General features: G+C 52.0%; 2 protein-coding genes across 6 annotated transcripts in view; both read right to left on the reverse strand.

The window, feature by feature from the left end:
- Positions 1-338: 338 nt before the first annotated feature.
- On the reverse strand, positions 339-12951 carry fam120c (family with sequence similarity 120 member C). The gene is made up of 16 exons (XM_066710138.1): positions 11343-12951; positions 10596-10842; positions 10428-10510; positions 10212-10340; positions 10017-10119; positions 9805-9887; positions 9408-9676; positions 6940-7201; positions 6685-6856; positions 6306-6555; positions 6111-6225; positions 5626-5841; positions 5323-5527; positions 5075-5210; positions 4600-4663; positions 339-4455 (listed from the first exon to the last, which is right to left on the reverse strand). The coding sequence occupies exons 1-16, from the start codon at positions 11880-11882 to the stop codon at positions 4150-4152; spliced, it is 3180 nt and encodes a 1059-aa protein (XP_066566235.1). The 5' UTR covers positions 11883-12951; the 3' UTR covers positions 339-4149.
- A 698-nt stretch (positions 12952-13649) lies between these two features.
- Positions 13650-22054, reverse strand: part of wnk3 (WNK lysine deficient protein kinase 3) — a 56521-nt gene continuing 48116 nt past the window's right edge. For 4 of the 5 annotated variants that reach the window (XM_066710131.1, XM_066710129.1, XM_066710127.1 and 1 more), the window contains 7 exons: positions 21624-21852; positions 19800-19885; positions 17930-18489; positions 17583-17797; positions 17324-17422; positions 16954-17156; positions 13650-16678 (listed from right to left, as the gene is read on the reverse strand). In XM_066710131.1, coding sequence (XP_066566228.1) covers positions 16235-16678; positions 16954-17156; positions 17324-17422; positions 17583-17797; positions 17930-18489; positions 19800-19885; positions 21624-21852 — 1836 coding nt within the window. In that variant the 3' untranslated portion in view covers positions 13650-16234. The remainder of the gene's footprint in view (positions 16679-16953; positions 17157-17323; positions 17423-17582; positions 17798-17929; positions 18490-19799; positions 19886-21623; positions 21853-22054) is intronic. The other variant, XM_066710130.1, reaches the window with a different exon arrangement.

Consider the following 22054-nt stretch of genomic DNA (forward strand, 5'->3'; position numbering starts at 1 on the left):
TCTCCTCCAATGGCCTCTGAACCTCCCAGGTGGGCTGTGGAGCCTGCAGTGTGTACAATGATGGGTGGCTAGGTATCAGTGGCAGTTATAGACCATTTCAGCTGGGGGGGCCTGGCTGGGGCCAGTTGTAATATTAGGGGGGCCATCAATTTCTCCACGGTGCTGTAGTAGGGGGGGGGGGGGGGGGTGGGTGCTGTCATTGGTTTGTCTGCAGTGCTAGTTAGGGGGGTCATATAGGAGGGCCATGCTTTCAGAACCACTCCTGCTAGGTAGATGGGCAGAGACAGAGACAGACAGGTAGGTATACGGGCAGAGACAGACAAGAGAAACAACCTATCTTTACTAAAAGAATAGATTTTATTTCAGCACTGTAAGTTTCCTTCCAACAGTAGAAGCAAAACAGCCAACATCCTCTTTTCACCTGAAATCTTCTGCTCACTTGTTCAATCAATCGTTTGTGTTCCACTAATACAGACCAATAGAAACCCCTTCCTCCCAAACAAGCAGCTCCTTCTCGCTTAAAACAAATACAAAATAAAAATGAAATAAAACAAAAAAATCCAAAAGATACAATCAATAATCACGTCTCTTTTCACAAGACTCCAACAAAATGACTGGTTTCATTTTCCAAAACTAAAAAGAAAAGAAAAAAAAAAAACGCAAAAAAAAAAAAACGCAAAACAAAATACAATCCCAAATCTTTCCAATTCTAACACCGATTGTTGAAGGTGTCTCGGCTGACGGAGGGGTCTGTCTGTTATGCGATTGGATGTGATTTTTGCAGGGAAAACGAGCTTGTAATACCGTCTTTATACCACTAGATGTCGAGGGGGAGTTACTAACAGCATTAAAACGAGGGCGACCAGAATGACAGGACCAAAAAACGGCAAAGAGTACAGATTTACTTTTATTAATTTCACTATATGTGTCTTCATATATACTGTGTAGATTACAAGCAGGGAGCGGTGCTAAAACTACAATTCAAAAATTAAAACCCCAAAAACAGATCCTTTTCTCAAACCAGGTCAGTGTAGCGGATGCCAAACTAAATAAGAACGCGACGCGTTTTCAGATTGTGATCTTATGAAACTAAAGGTTGACTTTTCGTAATTTATTTTCAGTATTGTCGGTTTCTTGTGTATTTCTTGCGTTCAGGTCTCGTTATCTCACTAAGAAGCTCTGTCCTATACTCACAACTACACAACGTTATACTGAGTTAATACCAATAATAATATGGCCTACTATCGATCGGTCAGTCAGTGGGAGTGGACGGGGGCACGGGAAGGAGAAGAGAGGGATGGAGAGATGGCAGGATGGAGGGGAGAGGAGAGGAAATGGGAGGGACAGACAGGTAGGTAGGCAGGCAGGGAGTCAGTACAAAAGCATTCTGAATTATTACTAATATATAGATTTTAAAAAACGTTAATTTTTTTGTTGTGTTTTGTATTTTTTTTTGTTTACTTTATGGTTTCTTCTCCTACAAGTACAAGAATCATCACGACCGAGAGGAGGGGGGTCTGAACAACTAGGACAACGGGAACAATAGTAAGAATGTCAGTTAGGGTCTAAGTATTACTTTAATTTATTTTTAAGTTGTGTTATATAAATCAGCTTTATTATCTAGAAGAGTTATAAACAAAAAAAAAATACAATGAGGAGAGCGGGGGGGTATGGGTCCAGGACTCGGAAGCAGAGTCTCTGAAAACTACAAAGAAAAAATAGGAACATCTGTCTGTCAACCCAGACAAGATCTATAAACTAAACAAAAAGACACGACAGCATTCTCTCAACACCACCAAGAGGTGCCTGTCTGTGTGTCAGAGTGTGTGTGTGTGTTGTGCGTGGGTGTCCATCCGCCTGTCGGTACGTGTGTTGGTCAGTGTCACGGTGTCCGTCTGTGCTACTGTAGCCGTCCTGGTGTCTGTGTGAGCACGTCAGTCCGACTGTAGTACCGTGTGTCAACGTGCGGTGCTGTCACCGTGTCTGTGACGTCACAGGTGGAGACAGGTCACCCCCGCAGCTCCACAGCTCGGAGCACAGCCTGCCGGGGGTGAGCAGTCAATCACATCAAAAATATAAACGTAGAGAAACAGACCGATATTTTAGTGGGTTAAAGAAAAAAAACAAAGGAATAATCTAATAATCCAAAATGATAATACAGTACAAATGTGGGCAGACAGCAATACAGATGGCAAGAAATAGAAACAGGATTTTAAAATGATTATTATTAATATTTAATTTGTTATATATATATATATATATATATATATATATATATATATATATATATATATATATATAGATAGATAGATAAGATCTGTGGCATGAGCAATTATAATTCATATCATCTTTTATCTTTTTTAAATGATCATATTTAGGTCACATCTCAGGCTGAACGAATAAGGTGCTCTGCAGGACGAGCCGAACCGTGCGGTTTGCTGTTACAGCTGGGTTTTTAAATGTCTGGGGGGGGAGGGGAGCAGGGCCACTCAGTGCAGGGAGATTGGACACGGGGGAGGCAGGGAGGATCCAGGGAGTGAAATCCTCGTATTTTAGTCCCTAATTTTTTAGCCTGGCATGGGAGGGTTAATCCAGCTGCTGTCCGCACCTGCCCCGCTGAGCTGCCCTCCTGCTCCGCTGTGCAAGTGCTCAGAGACATTTAAACATATACATTTATTTTTTGGTGCGAAACAAGATTTTAAATATTCTCTCCTTCGAGGGGAGTTGGGGATTGTTAAAAGTGACAATTTGTAAATTTATATTTACAGTTAAAGTGATTTAAAAAAGAAAGATATTTGATCGAGTTAGAAGTGGATTTTGCGACGCGCGGCTGCAGTCGGTGTCGGAGGCCGCTTGGCTACAGCAGGCGGGGGTTCTCCACCCTGCCCCCAGGGGCCAACGCTCTCCTGGCGTGCACTCGCTTGATTGAGCATTTAATTGGACTTAATTAGACCTAAACTGCTCTCAGAACCTGAAACCCACCGAGACTCAGAAGGTGGCGAAGACCCTGAAAAACATTAAAAATGAAACCGCATTAAAATTCAAAATGTCTAAAATCAGGCAAACTTTAATTGGGTCCAATTAACATTGGAATTGTGGAGGGGAGGGGCAGACTCCTGTGATTGTCAAAATGAACTCAAGATGGACATCATTATCGCCGGACAGACAGGCCAGCGGGGCGCGGGGGCGGGCTGGAGCTCCGGCCCTGTGCAGAGAGCCACCCTGGCCTGGCCGAACCGCAGCCTTAATTGAAACGGATTGCTTAATTGAATTTCAGGTTTGTCAATTTGCAAGTACTTTTTTGTTCCCCCCCAGTTCTTATAAAGTGGGTTTCAATCTGTAAAAACATCATTGGTTAGATTTCTTTTCCATTTAAGAATGAGAAGAATCAATTCAATTAAAACATCCTCGTCAAGCCAATTAAAATTTAAATTAAGGCTACAAGAAAAGAAAAATCAACTGAGCAGTAACTGCAGCTAACCGAGCCACGTTGGGCTCCAGCCAGAACACTTCTGAGCCCCCTACAGCACCGCCTGGGGCCTGGAGCCTGTGTGCATGTATAGTGGAGAAAAGAGGGGACGGGGGACTACATTTCCCATGAGGTTGTGAGCCTAGCAGCTGACAGCACAACGAGGGTGTCCTAGCAAGCAGAGGCGCTCGCGCTCTCTCAGTTTCAGACACTCAAGTGCCGTCTCTGTCCCCAGGCTGCTCCTCTCACCACTTCACCCCGAAGCACAGGAACAGCTGCCTCTCCCCCCCCCGCCCCCCACCACCACCAGGAACACTCTCTCTCTATCTCTCTCTCCCCCTCGTACCCCATCCCAGAGAGGAATCTGTAGGCGTGAGAGAGAGGGAGTGAGTGTGTGTGTGTGTGTGTGTGTGTGTGTGGGGGGGGGTCTGTCTGCGTGTCCCTATGGAGATTCGGTCTGCTCACTTCAGCGCAAGGTGGGGGGAGGAGAGTAAAACAGAGAGTGTCCGCTGTGGCAACACTGGTGTCAATTAGAGATGCCAATAAAGCTTTTTTCAATTGAATTGAAAGAGAAGGAGAAAAAAGGAGGGGTAAAGGGAGAGACTAACAGTCTCCTCCCCCTCAATACCACACCCATCTCCCCGCCCCCTCGTCTCGGTCTGACACCCTCCCCTCCGTCTTCACTCCTCTTTCTGCAGCGCGGCGGAGGCTTCGTCCTGGCAGTCGTCACGGCAACTGGGGGCGTCGGCCTCTGTGGCCCCTGATTGGCTGTCTCTGCTGGGTAAGGCACATTGGATTGGTTCAGCGGGGGGCAGTGGCGGCGGAGGCTGCTGTTGTTGTTGTTCCGGGGGCTGGTCAATAGAGGGGGCCGGAGAGCTGCCATTGAGCTGCTGCTCCGGGGCCCCCACCCCAACCCCCACCCCCGGCTCCTTGGAATCTTCAGGCTGCTTGGGGGTTCCGTTGGAGGAGGGGCTTGTGGAGCCCACCTGACATGGGAGAGAGAGAGAGACACGTTCACTACACAAAACCATATTCTATAGTAAAATTCAGCACCCCCACACAGTGCAGTCCATTCCAGTATAACCCACTCCCAACCAGCCCACTACACCCTAGTACTGCCATCACCGTACCTGTGTTCTTTGTGTTGTTGGTTTCTTCCCTCCCCTTCCCTTCATAGACAATTCCTTCCCTCTTCTTCTCACGCAGAGATGGAGAGAGAGAGAGAGAGAGAGAGAGAGAGAGAGATCGTCACCCAGCTGTCACTGCCAAACAGTCCTGGCATCCCCACTGGTGGACAGGTGGTGCTGTGTGTACTGTGCACGACACCCCCATGTACAGGGTCTGTGAGTGTTGAAGTGCGTCTCCTGTGTATGTTGTTCCTGTGGCCCTATCCTGTCACTGCTGTGGCCACTAACTCAGTCCCGCCAATAAAGCTTCCCTCAATTGAATTTGAATGGGAGGAAGACCTTCACCCCTTAGACCGGCCCTGCTGAGGCCACTTCCTGTGTGATGTCACGAGGGGGCATGGCCAGCCATGTATCAGCACTGGCCTCAGTCGACGCACACAGTGTGCGCACCGCTCGGTGTGAGGGGGCGTCTCCTTACCCTCGGCCGCCGCCCACCGACACCACCTGCATGTTAAACCCCCCCCGGCCGCGGAGTGGTTTGCTCCCGGCCCACTGGCCCACCACCATGCCAGCGATCTCCAGCTTCCCTCCCTGGGGGGGGATGGCCTGGATTCCTGAGGGAGAGGGAGGGACAATTAATATACACACTCTCTCTCTCTCTCTCTCTCTCTCCAGGAATAGCGAGCGGCTCCAGGGTGCCACGGTTGGCCCCATGCTGGCACTGACCTGGGAAGGCACGCGTGCGGTGCTGGCTGTGGTGGGGCAGGGTACCCAGTGGCCGGGGGTACAGGGGCACGGGGTAGAAGGGTGGCACCATGGGGGACATGAAGGGAGGGGGGGGCAGTGGAGGAGGGGGAGGAGGCTGGCGGCTCAGACTGATGCCCTCCAGTATCGCCTGCCTCATCTTCTCCACGCGAGACATCTGCTCCTCCTGGGGGAGAGGGAGTCAAAAACACAGCGTTACACACTGACACCACTGCGGATACGTGCAGCGCTGCACTCTCCCTGCCCCTCTCCTCCCCCTCGCACCTGGCCCTCGCACATGTCCAGCAGCGTGGCTCTGTCCCGCTCTCGGCCGCCCCGGGCCAGCTTGCTCTGGAACAGCTTGCCGTCGAAGTAGCCCCAGGGGCAGCAGTGGTCCCAGGGCACGGGCTGCCCACAGGCGTCATTCACCAGCAGTGCCGTGTCCACGCCGCACATGAACAGCGCCGCCAGCTGGACGCCCCGCGAGTCCACCTTATCCACCTGGGGGCAGAGGAGCGGGAGGGACAATCGTCTTATTTTCACTTTCTGTATTTCGGTTCTCCACCTGCATAACTTCTGGAATTTGGTCGGGGCGTCGGTCGTTCGGGGCGTCAGTCGGTCGGACGGGGCGTCGGTCGGTCGGACGGGGCGTCGGTCGGTCGGACGGGGCGTCGGTCGGTCGGTCGGACGGGGCGTCGGTCGGTCGGTCGGACGGGGCATCGGTCGGTCGGACGGGGCGTCGGTCGGTCGGACGGGGCGTCCACTCTGACCTTGAGTTCCTGTAGCTGGTCTGGCTCGTACAGCTGGCTGGACACGGCCTGGGCCAGGAAGGCATCGAGCTCATGGCGCTGCAGCACCCGCCCCCCCGGCCACTGCATCATATACCTGTACACACACACACACAGCATCATATACCTGCACACACACACGCACGCACTCACTTTGACCCCACCCCCATCATGTACCTGAGCACGCAGCACATGAGCAGCAGGTGTGAGGGGACGAGGCCGGGGTTCAGCATGGCGGGGGTGTCGGAGCGCAGGCAGGCCAGGAAGGCCCGCACGCGCCGGTTCTTGTCCTCCACGGCCCGGCCCAGCCACAGGCGCCGCAGGTTGGGGCAGGTCCACTCCCGGAAGGCCAGCGCTGGCACCAGCTCAGGGGTCAGGGCCGACTTCACCTTGGAGGCCGACCACTCCTTCACGATGACCGGGGGCACTGCGGTGCGGGGGGGCAGGGACGGTAGTGAGAACATTACACTGCGGCTTCATCCCTCTCCTTCCTTCATCCCTCCCTCTCTCCATCTGCCCCTCCTGCCCCATGCCCTCCCCTGCCCTCGCTCCGTACCCTCCAGGGGAATCCTCTTGCGCAGGGCCAGTCTCTCCAGGCGGCGCTGCGTCTCCGCCAGGCTGAACAGAACCCCGTAGGCGTACTGCCGGGCCGAGCGGAACAGCAGGGCGGCGGGCGGCAGGTCGGGGCTGCCCTCGTCCTCCACGCACACCGGGATCTTGATCTCACCCTGAGGGAGGGGCAGCACGAGACAGCGTTAATACGGCACCGGGTCCAGCATGGAGCAGAGCAGCGGACACTTTGGCGCGGTACCTTGGTGAGGATGTGGTAGATGTAGGGGTACATGAGCCCCCGGCGGTGGCGATGCTCAGCCACCCTCAGCACCTCGGCGACGACCTGCGGCAGCGGGGGGGTGGTGATGTCCATGTGACTGCGGGTCGCCATGGAGAGCAGCGAGGGGATCTGAGAGCCCCCGTTGCCCTGGAGACCGTCCCCAGGCCCGGGTTTGGCCCCACCCCCTTTCCCGGCTGCCTCCTCCCAGCCTCCCTTGGGGTGGGACTTGTCTGGGACATGACTGACGGGGAGAGTGGAGAGAGATGGAGAGGTTAATCGGAGAGCAGGGAGAGATCATAAGTACACACAAAGACAGTGTACACACACACACGATAGTGTACACTAGGGATGAAACTGTTACCGGTTTCACGATAAACCACAGTGAAATTCCCGACGGTTAGTATTACCTTTTCATATTTTAATTATCATTAAAACCGTGTTTGATTACCGCGGTTTGAAAAACACACGGTAAATACTGTCCAGCATCAAGCAAAGTTAGCAGCAGTCTGACGCAGGCACCGCACGCACCGTGGGTTTTGTTTTGTGTGAAAACATGGTAGAAGGCGGAGCGTCATTTGCGTTTCTAACGCAGTTATGCCAAAACCACGCCCCATTTATGTTAGGATACGCCCCTAGCCTTATAGGTCCGCGTCATTGGTCAACAGCCTGAGAGCGCTGATTGGACAGACTCGGAGAGACTCAGTACAGTCACTGGTTCTGGTGTTTTATACGAGTGCAATATCTTAGTGTTGCAGGTTCTCTCTATTACTGTGCTCTGTGCTTGTCAGATGTGATGAACGGACTTCAGCCACCATCCTTTGTTTAAAAACGCTGTTAGTATGTGTGTTTCGGGGTCCTTCATATACACAGTTAGTGCACTTTATCAATCTTACATCTCCTACACTTATTGCTGATGGATCTTCAGTGTTTGAACATCATATAACCTTTCCTGTCCTTACAAGCTCCAGACACAGAAATATGTAAACGTTAGACATTGTCTGACCCTCAGAGGACTAGTGGGCCGAAAATCGGCCCACCCATGGGTGTGGCTGGAGGACTAGGGGGCAGATTTTTGGACCAAAATTCCACCCCCTTTTTAGCCTTAAAATAGCCTCAACATAAATCACAGATAACGGATAAACTGACACAAAAGAAAGCTAGTAAGATTAATAAATACACTGTAGTAATATGTATTTTCACACAGCAACCCGACCGGCCGATTTCTTTGCAAAGGAGAAAGATCACATCTGCCCCGAGCCAAACACACGCGTTTACAATCACTGCAAAGTAAGCGATGTACATGTATTATTATTATTATTACTAGTAATATTGTTATTATTAAATATTACTGGTAGTAATAAAGACAACAACAACAATAATATGCACATTTTGTTTTGCGGTGTAATTATGATCCTAGACAGGAAAGAGAGCATTCTGGCGATTCATATGAATATGATTTTCTAAGTGTTTATAATCCAGGTTATTTCTGAAAACTGGGTTGTTTTGAAAATAAAAATGGCGTCTGTATACGTTTCATTTCTTTGCCAATGCACATTTCTGTATTCATTCAAAAAATAAACGAATTATAGCAGAATAAAAAACGTCAGTGCGTTTCTTGTGATATATAGGTTTCATATGATGCTTGTATGTATTTATGTAAAATTAAGTAATTTGCTGCACTATGTTAAGCGCTGTGATTGTTTTGAGAGCGCTCTAGGCCTGAAGCGTAGAGCACCTCCTATGGGCCTAGTGCTCCGAGTTAAAACGCAGGTATTGTGTTTTAGCTCTAAATCTATCTAACAATCCTGTTTCGGTCTGCATTGGTTGTTTTCATGTCACTGAATCAGTACATGGAATGAACTTATTGCAAACTGAACTGAATCAAATTAATCAAGTAATTAAAAAGCCCATCACTACTGTACTCCAAGTCTGTCCAATCAGCGCTCTCAGGCTGTTGACCAATGACGCGGATATATTAGGCTAGAACCTGCCCCCAGCAGAAACAGGGCGATAACACGTTATGTGGTTTATTCACCCAACCAACATATTTTGTTCATTTCAAATCTGGCAGTTGTTGAACTGGTTCATGCACATTGCTCTCCTTGTGCTGCTTTTATATGCACATTTGATTTGCTTACTTAAGGTTGTGTTAATTAAAACCTGCACTAGGGAAGCTTTTACCTCTCATGGCCACATGGTGCCATCTTTAATGTTAATGCTATTATTTTAATTTTTATGCACAAAAAGTACATAATGCTGCTAATTTTATTTGTTGTTTGTTGGTTTTTAATATACAACTTGGTGAAATGATTTCAGTGTGTGTATCAGTACTTTTTTAACATTTCCAGCACATTTTAACAATACTGCGATAATACTGATAACCGTGATAATTTTGGTCACTATAATCGTGATATGAAATGTTCATCCTAGTGTGTACAGTCCCTTACTTGGCGCTGGCTTCATTGTGCTCCTCCCCGTCGGAGGAGGAGGAGGAGGCGGGGCCGGGGGCCACTGCTGCGTTGTGGTTGGGGTATTTGGGCCCCTGGGTGGCGCTGCCAGAGTTGTCGTAGGGAGCCGACCACTCGGAGAAGGCCGTCTTGGCTAGCGTGTCGTTGCACTCTGGCATTGGGGGCGTGGCCTGGAACAACAGGGCAGGGCCTGCCGGGAACGAGCCGCCATGATAGGGTGGCTTCCCTGCGGCCTGCGGGGGGGGAAACTGGGAGAGAGAGGGGAGGTTACTGCATTAGCGCAGCACAGCCGCCATTACAGGAGCACTGTCACAGGCAGAGTGTGAGAGCGAGCGTGAATGGGAGTATTTATGGCTTTGTGCATCTGCACACTCACCAGTGGTTTGCTGGGCTGCAGTGCCCCCATGTGGCTGTGCGGCCCTGGAGGACCTCCATACTGTGCCGGCCCAAACCCTGCGACTGAGACAGAGAGAGAGAGAGCTTAGTCGTGCCAATAAACCACCTTAAATTGAAAATGGAAAAACAGGGGAAGAGAGGGATGTTACACACACACACAATAGCACTGCAGCTGGGGGGCAGTGTACTCACAGTAGTAGGCCGAGGGTCCCAGAGGCAGGGGTCTGGGTTTACTGGCAGCAGAGAAATACTCCACTGCTTTCTTAAACCTCTCCACCTTATCCTCCATGCGCGACTGAGAGAGAGAGAGAGAGAGAGAAAGAGTGTGAGAGACAGACATACCAAGACAGACGCACACGCACATGCACACTGCACTCCCTGCAGTACCTGCGACTGCTTGAAGACGTCTCTTGCCACAGAGTCCAGGTCACTCAGGTCTGTGATGGCGGAGACGTACTCAGACACGGCCTTGATCACCACCTCACAGGGGGGCAGGACCAGCTGGTGAGCGCGCACCTGAGACAGGGGTCAGGGGTTAATACACACTGTACACAGGGACAGGGACACACACACACCCAGAGACAGAGACACACAGTCCAGTACCTTGAGGGAGGCCAGGGGATGCTCAGGGCCCAGCAGACTCCAGTGAAAAGCAGCCAGGTCCTCATCAGGCAGGATATGGTTCCCTGAGAGAGGGAGGGAGAGAAACGTTACTACTGACACATTCACTCTCCCTCCTCCTGCAAACCGTCCTAGCACCTCCTCCCTCACCCAGTAGGGCAGCGAACACGGGCAGGTGTGCAGGGCGCAGGCCCAGCTGGCGCGCCGCCTCGGGCAGCAGGTACTGGCTGGTGGTGAGGTTCTTGCCATTCCAGCTGAGCTTGAGGGCATGGGCGCTGTAGTAGGCCGGCAGGTTGCACAGCGCGTACTCAGGGTCGTGGGCGATCAGGCCCTGGGAGCCGCAGTCCCGATACACGCCGATCACCTCCTGGTGGTGGTCTTCCAGCGTCTGCACCACCTGGGGACACGGGGACACAGAGGGACACGGTGAGACGCAGCCACTCTGACAACACAACAACAACAACTGCAGTACGCTGCAATACCGCTGGAATGAATACACCAACCGTTAGATGGATCAGTGTGATGATCTGATGACGCTGTAACATCAAAATCAACAGCACTAACACTGGAGTCACGCTAGCGACTACAACTGTAACACACCAACACTACACACAACCCGACTATAACAGCAGCACTAACTATTAGGAACACTGTTAATAACACTGGAGTCACGCTAGCGACTACAACTGTAACACTACACAACAACGCTGCAGCACCAGCCACATTACAGTACCACTACAGCAACAACACAACTACAGTAGCAGCTACACAACACTATCAACGCTGCTGCAACACCACAGCAGCAACACCACGATAACAGTAGCAGCAGCGTCGGCTCCAGTTGTGCCACAGGGCTGTATAAACCGGCTCGGCTCGGCTCGGCTCGGCTCGGCTCACCCGCACTCGGAAGCGCAGCATGGCCAGGCGCACGCAGTGGTTGAGGCAGGCCGGCGGCAGGAACCAGGCCCGGGGCGGCGGCGTGCCCTTAGCGGCCAGGTGGTTGACGATGAGCTGGGCGGTCTGTCTCTGGCCCTGCGCCCGCCTCGCCCACTCGGGCCAGCGCTCCTTGCCCAGCGTGCCGTTGAACACGACCACCAGCTCCAGGCCGCCCTGGTACAGACAGGCCTGCGACAGGGCCGCCAGGTACCCCAGCATGGCGTTCCACTGGCCGCCGCACACCCAGTCCGTCTGGTAGCCCCCATACAGCCGCTGCAGGCCGGAGTCGGCGTCGATGAGCAGCCGGGCCGGCGGGGGCGGCGGCGGAGGAGGCGGCGGCGGGTGCGGGTGGTGGTGGTGCGGGTGGTGGTGGTGATGCGGGTGCGGGTGGTGCAGCGGCTGCTGGCGAGCCACGGTGCGGGCGAGCTTCAGCAGGTCCACCGGCACGGCCGCTCCGGGGCACCGCTTCTCAAGGTAGTCCTGGAAACCCTGGACCCCCATTCCGAGAGCTCAGCAGCGGGGAGACGAGCGAGCAGGGCGGGGGACAGGCGCCGAGAGAGGAGGGCAGGACACGGAGCAATTCAGGCAGCGCAGAGCAGGACAGTTGTGTAGTGAAGCAAGGTCCGGGAGAGCGAATCTTAGTTTACTACAGTACAGTATAGTTTACTACAGTATAGCAGGATGTGGTGCAGTAACGGAGAGTATTTTGAGAGCAGTATCCCCCTCTGCGCCTCTCCGGGTACAGTATTGGACAGTGCGGACTCTGTGCTGGCAAATTTGGATACTGTACTTGTAGCAGCAGTAGTGGCTGCGGTGTGGTGGTAGTAGCGAAGTAGTAGTACTGTAGTAGATTAGTACTAGCAGGTACAGTGATTTATTCCAAAACGGAAAATAAGACACACAGATAAAATAAAAAATAATGACGACAATAATCCGTAAAATAAGAAATCTATCAAAATGGAAAGTAAGTGTGGTGGTTTTCCTGCCGCTGAGTTAAACCCATCTGCGCGGCACTGGTCCGGTCCGAATCAAACAGGTCCCTGCCTCCCGAGAGCGGGATCCGAGGCCCTGCAAACCCCGCAGCAGTCCGGGCTGATCCCGCCGGGCCTTCCTCTCTCTCTCCCCGCTGCTGCTCGGTGCCGTCCAGTCCGGCGCTGCCCAGGGCTGGGAATAGTACTGGGGTGATAGACGTGGAGACAAGACGGCCCCGGACGGACGGACAGACAGGCAATCCGGAATGAATGGTCGCCCCGCTCCCCACGAAAGAAAAAATAAAAACTAAAATAAAGAAATTAAAATAAAAAGCTGCGTGCGTGCGTCTCCCTCGCCGTCTGCCTCTTTTCACAGCTTCATGTTGTTATAATATACTGCTCGCAACGTCCGCCATGTTGTGCTGTGCCGAGCGCAACGGGGGTGCCAAACGGGGCCCGGGGCATGCCGGGAGATAGAGTTCTCCACCCCAAGCCCTGCCCTGCACTGCGGACGAGCGGCGGATGCAGAAAGACTACACCACCCAGAGGCGCCCTGCGAAGATCGGCGCTTAAATCCAAAAAGAACCCCCCACTTTTAAAAATATTGTATTATATATATGTACATTATTGAATGATGTCTAAGTCTCCCTCGCAGCGCAGACAGTGCTCGTCCAGAATGGGCGCTGGTTCGCGGTGGTTATCGGAGCCGCGCTCTCGCTCCAGACTGTCCATTCGCTTCTGCCCTGAAGTTTTACACTTGGCGGACTACATTTCCCAGAAGCCCCAGGACTCCTTGCGTCACTCAGCCACAGCGCAAACAAAACCCAGTCACTCACACACACACACTCAGGATCCGGTCAGACTGGGTTCTGGGTCTACACACGCTGGCGGGATGTGGATGTAGTGGCTGAATTAAGGCCTGCTGCGATGACACGCGTTTCCCCCGTGCGGCGGAGTTGGTACATCTAGAGGTCAGGGGTCAGGCGTGCTCTTACGTGACGCGACGCGCTCTCAGACTGTGGCGGACACGTCTGCAGAGACTCTGCTTAAAGACACAGTAGCGCTAATGTCCAACAGCACAGACCAGTCCAGTCCTGTCCAGCAGGGTCTCGGCCCTGGCCCTGCAGAGCTACACACAACACCATGTTAGTAAGAATCAGATACAACACACATACAGTAACACCCACAGGAAAGCGTGCAGTGGAGACTGACGGAAAGACAGACACGCAGACAGTCATGTTTCACTCATCCGTTCTGGTCAGCTGGTTTAATTCAAGAAAAGAGGTCTGCAATTGGAGTCTTTTAAATAAATTATAATTTCCAAATACTATAATGTTATATTGGCACTTTTTATATATATTTTTTAACACCCAAAAGACATCCAGATTCTTTCAGTGCTCTCCCACAACCTTGTCCCAGTGCGCACACATATAGAAAAAGTGTCCATTCAGAACAGCCATCTTGAGAAGGGCGGTGTTGTGAGCAGCAGCTCTCAGGTATGAAGTGGCCCTTCTGAAAAGGTTAAATGTTCCTTCTTGTCCCCTCTTGGGAGGCGTGTCCAGGAAGGCATCACTAGGAGGTCAGAACTGTCCTTCAGTAGCAAAGAACAGCAGGTCACATGTCCAAGAGGGTCGGCCATTTTGAAGTGCAGTCAACCATGGCTGCAATTTAACATCTGCCCCCAATGAACCAGGACACAGTGGAACACAACACAATAACACCACCGGCTCCTGTTGAGAAGCCAGCAAGAAGCCAACACGCCATTTAAAATGATAATTAATTATAACAATAACAGTTAATAATAAAAAACAAAAACATTTTATGAAATTCACATTTTCGTCCGTTTGTTTATCTTCCTTCCGGTGTTACACTTTTTTTTTTTTTTAAGCTTGTTACAAAAAATTAAACACAAATAAGACAAATGATATTACAGTCAGTGGTTATACAAAAAACAAGTGAACCAACCACGCCGCAGCACCGTGCTGGGGCACACAGCGCCCCCTACAGGGAGGGAGCTGCTCCCGGACCCCTTTAATTTTTTAAAGACTAATAAGGAAATCGTCACACACACCCTGCTTCCTATCCTGCCCTCTCTCTCCCTCCCTCCCTCCTTCACGCTCTTCAGTCCTGCATCCCTGCACTCTGGAGTGCGTAGAAATAAAACGCTCCCATTACTTTTTATTTAACTTTTCTCCTCCTCTTCTTAAAAACGTTAAATTGAAAAATACACTTTCTTTTCTTTTACATTAAAATGGTTAAGATTGTTATTTGTTATTAAAAACATTAACCCATGCATCTCCATGACAGCCGTGGCACAGCAGTGGGACTGGCCTGCGAGGAAAGGAAGGAGAATGACATCTCTGGATGGAAGGCAGCTAACCGCAACAAGACCATGTTGTTTGGCTACAGCCTGCAGCCCCAGTGACTCACAGCACAGAGACTAGGGGACTGGACTGCACTGCTATAGAGTCACTGACTGAACTGGACTTCACTGAACTGCTATAGAGTCACTGACTGAACTGCTGCAAAGTAACTGACTGACCTGAACTGCTATAGAGTCACAGACTGAACCGTACAGCTGCGGTCACTGACTGAACTGGTCTGATGCAGAGTCACTGACTGAACTGGACTTCACTGGAATGCTATAGAGTCACTGACTGAACCGTACAGCTGCAGTCACAGACTGGACTGCACTGCTATATAGTCACTCACTGAACTGCTGCAGAGTCGCTGACTGAACTGGACTTCACTGCACTACTGCACTGCTATAGAGTCACTGACTGGACTGGACTGCTGGGGGGGCAGAGCTGGGGCTGTTAGCGAAGCCCTGGGTGAGCCGGTCTGAGTGGCGTGGGCTGCCTCTGCTCAGCAGTGTAGTGCGTTTACCCCTCTCTCTCCCCACGCGAGTCACTGTGCTGGGCGAGAGACAGGGCTGCTGCACAGCAAGACCCTGTCCGTCTGCCCGTCTGTCCACCTGCCTGTCTGTCTGGAGTTTGTTGTGAATCCCTATAATGGAATGTTTGGGGCTTCAAGAGCAAAGCGAACATCATCACGAAGGCCACGGCACCAGCGATATCATTATTATTACTGTGAGTGCTGCTGCTGCACAGTCGATGTGGACTGTGCGCATCAGGATTAAGGGTCGCCAGCAGAACTCAAGGCGATAGACTGATTGATCCAGTCTGATCCAGCTCCCTGGCCGCCAGCGTCTGAGGGGACTGCGCACACAGCGGCACGAGAGCCAGCGCTGATTGGCTCAACGCTGTGTGTTCATGGCTTTATAACAGACCAGCATCACCACCACCATCACAACAATAATAATAATAATAATCATAATAATAATAAACTGAAATCAAACTCTCTCTCTTCTCCTTCATACCTCTATGTAAGAGATCAGGCCGAGACTTTAAACTGTCTGGAACACTGAAGTGGCTTTGTACACATCGACAGACTTGCTCTCCCGCACACTGACACTCCCACACTTGGACATACTGACATTCCCACACACTAATGCACTAACACTCACATGCATTGACACACTGGCACACTGAAACACTCTCACACGGCATAACTACCAGTCTCACACACATACTCACCGTCAAACTGACACAGTCCGACACACTGACACTCTGATATACTGGTACCGACACTCACACACCCACACAGCAGATAAACACACACACACGGACACTCTCACACACTGACTATCTGTGTCTGTGCCCCTCTGACACTTTGTCACTGCCTGCCTCTTGTGTGTGTCTGTCGGTCTGTGTGTGCGTGTGTGTCTTTGTGTGTGTGTCTATATCTTGGACTGGTATAGAGCAGAATTACACTCACACAGACACACACTCAGTCTCTCTCTCTCTATCTCTCTCTTCAGCTCTACTGTGGCCCCAGAGGAAGGGGGGGTGCGGCCTGCTTTCCCAGCCCAGCTGTGCTGGTGGTGGCTGGGGGAACCGCAGCCAGAGAGGAGGATCCGGAGGAGGAAGAGGAGCTGGAGGAGGAGGAGGAGGAGGAGGAAGAAGAGGGAGAGCAAGATCTAGGAGGGGGTGCAGCCAGGTTCGAGGGGGGCGTCCCCATGGCTGGCTGAGGAGGGGAGGTGGCCAGGGGTGGCTGGATGTGACTGGGCTGCTGCTGCTGCTGTGTGGTTGTCAGCAGCGCAGACCACTGCAGCGCATACCCTATCCCCGGGACGACCCCCCCGACCCCAGGGGCTGCTGTGGGGGGCGCTGGGGAGACGGTGCAGGGAGCCGGTGCAGCTGGGAGACCGCCGACTGCACAGGGCTGGACCGCAGGGAGAGGGGAGAACCAGGTAGACGCACCGCCCTGAGAGGGAGACACACAGAGAGAGAGGGAGAGGGAGAGAGAGGAGGAGAAGAGGGGGACAGGGACAGAGATAGAGAGAGAGAGAGAGAGAGAGAGAAGTTTGATGTTTAATGAAGCCAAACTTGTTCACACACCTATTGTGCATTATAAATACAAAAGTACACATAAGAAATATAAAAAGTTTACAATAAATGTCACTAATGAAGTAAAAGAGAGAAGAGAGCACATCACTGACGCCCGGCCTCTCCTCTCTGCTCTCTGTCTCAGTGTGGTACCTCGGTTGGCTGGTTCCAGACACCAATCTCCTGCTTCTGCTGGATCTGCTTGATCTGGTTGAGGCTGGGCTTGGCAAGGGCGTTGCCCACAGTCTCCTTCGTCCAATCATCAACCAGCTTGTGCAGCTCGTCCGTGAACATGCCCTTCTTATTGGCCGAGCCGGAGGCAGGGGCGTGGCTGGGGGAGCATTGTGCTGTGAGTCCTGCACAGAGAGACAGACAGATGTGTCATGCCTGTGCCTGTTGTTCCCGTGGCCCTGTTCCTGAGCGCTGGACCCGCCTGTCACTGCTGTGTGTATTTGTTTGAGTAAGTGTGTTAATATGAGTATGTGTCTGTTAATTTGAGTGTGTGTTTGTGTGTGAGTCTCACCCTGGGGGCAGCTGTGGCTGTGGGGGCCCCCAAGAGATCCCAGAGACTCCTCTTTTCCGGGGTGTGTGGGGGCTGATACACTGCAGGACTGCTGGACACCTACACAAAGAGAAAGACACAATTCATACCCTATTACTGCTGATGAATCATAGAATCATGAGTCAGTGTATGTGTATCAGTGCTTGTCTGTGTCAGTGTGTGAGTGTCAGTGCGTGTCTGTGTCAGAGAGTGTGTTTGATTGCATGTCTCGCTCTCGTACCTGCGTTGGCCAGCCCGTTGTCGGTCTGCGAGCAGGACTGCGGGCGGCTGCGCATCTTGGCCTTGGCTGCGCGCGGTCGCCGCGGAGACAGGCAGTGCGGGGGTGTGGGGGTGGCGGGGGGGGCGCGGCGTTCCTTCAGCAGACGCAGCTGGCAGTAGAGCTCCTGCAGCTCCCGGCTCTGCTGCGCCTGCAGACACACCACCTCCTGGATGTGCCTGAGAGAGAGAGAGTCACGGGTCACAGGTCACACGGTCATGAGAGCAGTCTCCTCTCCTCTCCTCTCCTCTCCTCTCCTCTCCTCTCCCCTCCCCTTCCCTCCCCTGCCCTGCCCTCTCCTGCCCTCTCACTTCTCTCTCAGCCGGTGCAGCTCCTTCCTCAGGTCCTCGTCCTCCAGCTCCGACTCCTCCTCGTCGCTGCTCATGGGGGGGGAGGGGGAGTACCCCCAGGGGGGGCGGGGAGGGGCGGTCCTCTTGTCCTCCTCTTCCTCCTCCTCCTCGTCCTCCTCATCCCCCTCTCCTGCCACCTCCTCCCTCTCTCTCCTCTGTGTGGGAGCGGCAGCAGGGCCCGGCCAGCCCCCCACCCCACCCCCGCTGCTGCTGCTGCTGCTGCTGCCCCCTTCCTTTTGGCCCGGGCTGGGGGGCGTGGGGCCTGCGGGGTCCTGGCTGGGTGCCCGCGTCACAGAGAATCGGCCCACTGTTTGGTGCAGCAGGGGGGGCCCTGTTTCTGCGGTGGGCTGAGGGGTTTCTGGGCAGCCGGTCCCCACCCCCCTTCCTCGCTCTCCATTGCCCTCCCTCTCCCTCTCCAACTGCCTCTCTCTCGGCCACTCTCCATCTCCACGCCCATCTCTGGCGTCCCCCTCCGTCGCTCTGTCTGTGTCTCGTGGGGACGGCTGGGGCACCTTGGTGACCTGCGGGACACAGGCAGTCAGGGTCAGTGGCAGGGTCCTGTGCTGTAGTGCTGTGTGTGTTGTGTGCTGTGCTCTGTGTACTTTCTAGCTAAGAGTCCCACAGCTCCTCCCAGCGCTGACTGCAGACACAGGAGCTCAGACTGGACATGCATCAGCCTGGTCCCCTGAGCTGCTCAGCACTCCAATCATGTTGCACTGTATCTGATGTTTCCACGGGCCAGGCTCAGCTGCACCTCCGCGTGTCCGATCCAGTCCAGGTGTTTCCACTGTGGCCCAGCTGCACCTGTGCCCGAACTGGTTTCAGGAGGCACTGTTTTGTACATCGTTCCGGCTGAGCCCCACACTGCTCTAGGGCACGTTGTGTCACGGCCCTTATGCAGCCGGACGCAGCGCTCTGACATTGTAACTGCAGTAATAGTGGCCGCTCTCGATGCGGTAGAATCTTTAAGTTTATTTAAGTTATATTGTCAATGTCAATCGGATCAATATACAGGGAGAAGCAATAGAATACACATTTATTTATTTTTTAATGCAGTGCTCAACAAATTAAACTTGATGAAACGGGAGCAGATATGTCGACATTGACACTTATGTTTCTAACACTATTATGTTTTTAAGTGATGTAATAGTTTAATACATATTTTTCCAATGTGTCCTGGTTTCTTCTTTTGAATATCTGGTCACCCTATAAGACTATCTGTTAGACTCGTACAAATGTTTCAGTCCAAAGTTTATTGCACTTCAATGTTTAAGGTATTTCAGCCTCCAGTTTCAAACACTAAATCCCAGAATACCGAGGGTCCCAGATGCGTTTTGACCTTTGGAGTCCCTCAGTCACATCCATGGGCAGCTGGACCTCACGACAGTGAGAGGAAACACAGGCAGCAGAGTTTAGTGCATGGTTACAGCCGGCCACACGGTGGGGCACCTGAACATGGCCAGTGGAAACGGGGTATAACTCTGTTCCTTGTGCTCCTGCTCACTGTCACTGTCAGACCTCCTGTTGTCACTGTGATCGCTCCTCTGCCCCCTTCCCTCAGACCCAGCAGGTCCCTGTATTATATCCACACTCTGTGAATTAGGATGTGTGCTTTGCATGTGATCTAAACTGTACTTCTGCTTAAATGCTTCAATTGAATATTGTATCGCAGTGTGTTGCTGCACAACTGGATGAGGGTGTCTGCCAATAAACAAATAATAACAACAATATCATCTATATATCTGTCCAAATACACATCAGGCAATACATGCTTTACTTGCTTATATCATCCATCCATCCATCAACTGTCTCTCTCTCTCTCTCTCTGTACCTGGAATCTCCCGGTGGTCAGAGACTGCGAGCGCATCCTCACCTCCCCCTGAATCGGGCCTGTGTGGCCCTGCAGCCCTGAGCTCTCTGACACACAGACACACACACACAAACACGCAGACACAGACGCACACAGAGATACATAGACACATACGGATACAGAGACACACACACACAGACAAAAAGGGAGAGAGAAAGAGAGAGAGGCATTAACACAGGCTTGGGCAGTGTCTCTCCTCACAGCACACAGCAGCACAGAGTCTGTAAAAACAGCCCTCCCAGCACACTGCAGCACAGTCTGTACAGACCAGCCCTCCCACTGCGAGCTGTACTGGGAGCTGCTGGGCTCTGGGGCTCAGTGTCACCCACACTGTCTGAGACTGTCCAGAGGGGACAGGGGGGGCGGTACACTTTGAGGAGAAACTGTGATAAATAACTGTTAACAGACAGTACTGAGAGAATTGGAGCCAAATAACATGATGAATTCAGATGAGGAATGAACAGTGGCAATCATTTAACCTGCAACCATGATAATATAATTAATAATAATAATAATAATAGTTATTATTTGTGAAAACACAATCATAACTCAGTGTATAATCTCTATAGACGTACTATCAGCCACATCAGCATCATTACAACAACAGCAGCAGTTATCATAACAATAATAATATTGCACTGTAATAAATACATCACAGGGAACAGGGTGTGGGGGGGTGCACACAGCTAAGGGTTAACGAGTAAAATAATTAAAATGACTCAAAGTGCTGACAGTGGGCGTGAGGGGCGGTGGCGCCTCCACACAGCCGGCTCCAGGCACCGTGTGATGAACTGCAGTCTGTCGGCCGGGCTCCTATGAGGTCAATACCGACAGCCCAGCCCAGCCCAGCCCCCCCCCCCAAACCGGACGAAAGGCACATGCGTGACTAACATGTCGGAAGACGTCTGTGATCCTTTAGTTTTCCACCGGCCACCACTGTGTGTGTGTATCAGAGCTGGGATCTCATATTTAAGACGCTGTGTCCATGTGTTCATGTACGAATGTTGCCGATCTGTGCTGGAGAGAGATCTTGGCCGTGCATTTGGAACATATTAGGACAGAGCCCATGGGAATCTCTATTATGTATCAGGTTTTTTTTACTGAAAAGGGACAGATTTGGCGTTGTGTCAGCTCTGAGTTGTAACTGCCCCTGTGCGATCTGCCCCAGTCTCCAGTGACCCTGCGGCCATGTCCCCGCCCTTAACTCTCACACGAGACCGAGCTGCCCCCCGAGGGTCTCTGAACGCATTCGCACACCCTGCTGTCAGGTGGGCCGCAGACACACAGTGGGACTTTAAAAACCCACTCAATTTAGAATCTCAGAATATCTCCCCCTTTATTGTCCTCAACGTGAGACTGATAATGACAGAGCTCTGCTCAAATCCACTATTTCTGTACTGGACTGGATTGGACTGTGTCTCTGCAGGACCAGGGCTGAGTCCCTGCTGAACTGGACTGTGTCTCTCAGTGTTTATAACACTGAAGCAAAACAATATAACATCTACTGCATTTATATAAGTGCACACTGCATATGAGGAGACATGGTGCCTTGCTTGTTGAGTTGGCAGACAGATGTGAAAAGCAAAAGAAAACTGATGCTGTGAGAGGAACAGAGGGGGCGAAGGCTGGGCGTGCATGCAGAAAACAAAGAGCAAAAATGAGTCATCGTAAAAATACACAAAACCAAAAATGTATACAATAATAAATACGAAATGAAAGCTGTACGTGGTGGGGTGGGGCAGTGGGGTGGTGGGGGGCGGGGCCTGGCACAGTGATGGACGCTACCTTGCTGGACTCTGGACCTCTTGAATAAGCTGGAGGAGTGGCGGAGCTTGCATGCCCAGCTTTTCAATTTGCGAGTCCAGGATTTCTTGCTAACAGGGTTTTTGAGACTAGGACAAGTAAAGGTTAGGCCAAAATATCCACCTCCTGCCTGCAGCCTCTGTGCTCCGGCTCTCAGGGCGGGGGGGGCGCTGTCTCCCGGGGATGAGGCCTCGGAGCGTGGGGGGGGCGCCTGGGAGAGGAACCACACCGTTACAGCCCCTGGACAAGCATGCTGCACACACACAACACACACACACACTGCACACGCATTGAACACACATTGTACACACACACTATACACACTGTACACACATACTATACTCACACTGTACACGCACACTGGACACATACCTGACACGCACACCAGACACACGCACTGCACACGCATTGAA

This window comes from Amia ocellicauda, chromosome 7, assembly GCF_036373705.1.
Source record: "Amia ocellicauda isolate fAmiCal2 chromosome 7, fAmiCal2.hap1, whole genome shotgun sequence".
NCBI classification, from domain to species: domain Eukaryota; kingdom Metazoa; phylum Chordata; class Actinopteri; order Amiiformes; family Amiidae; genus Amia; species Amia ocellicauda.

Bases quoted from the DNA above. Each gene is read 5' to 3' on its own strand.
- fam120c (XM_066710138.1), bottom strand. From the start codon at position 11,882: ATGGGGGTCCAGGGTTTCCAGGACTACCTTGAGAAGCGGTGCCCCGGA. The intron at 10,511-10,595 runs GTGAGGGAGGAG...TCCCTCTCTCAG, and splicing joins CGTGTTCGCTGCCCTACTGG to GGAACCATATCCTGCCTGAT. The intron at 4,456-4,599 runs GTACGGTGATGG...CTCCCATGTCAG, and splicing joins CAACAACACAAAGAACACAG to GTGGGCTCCACAAGCCCCTC.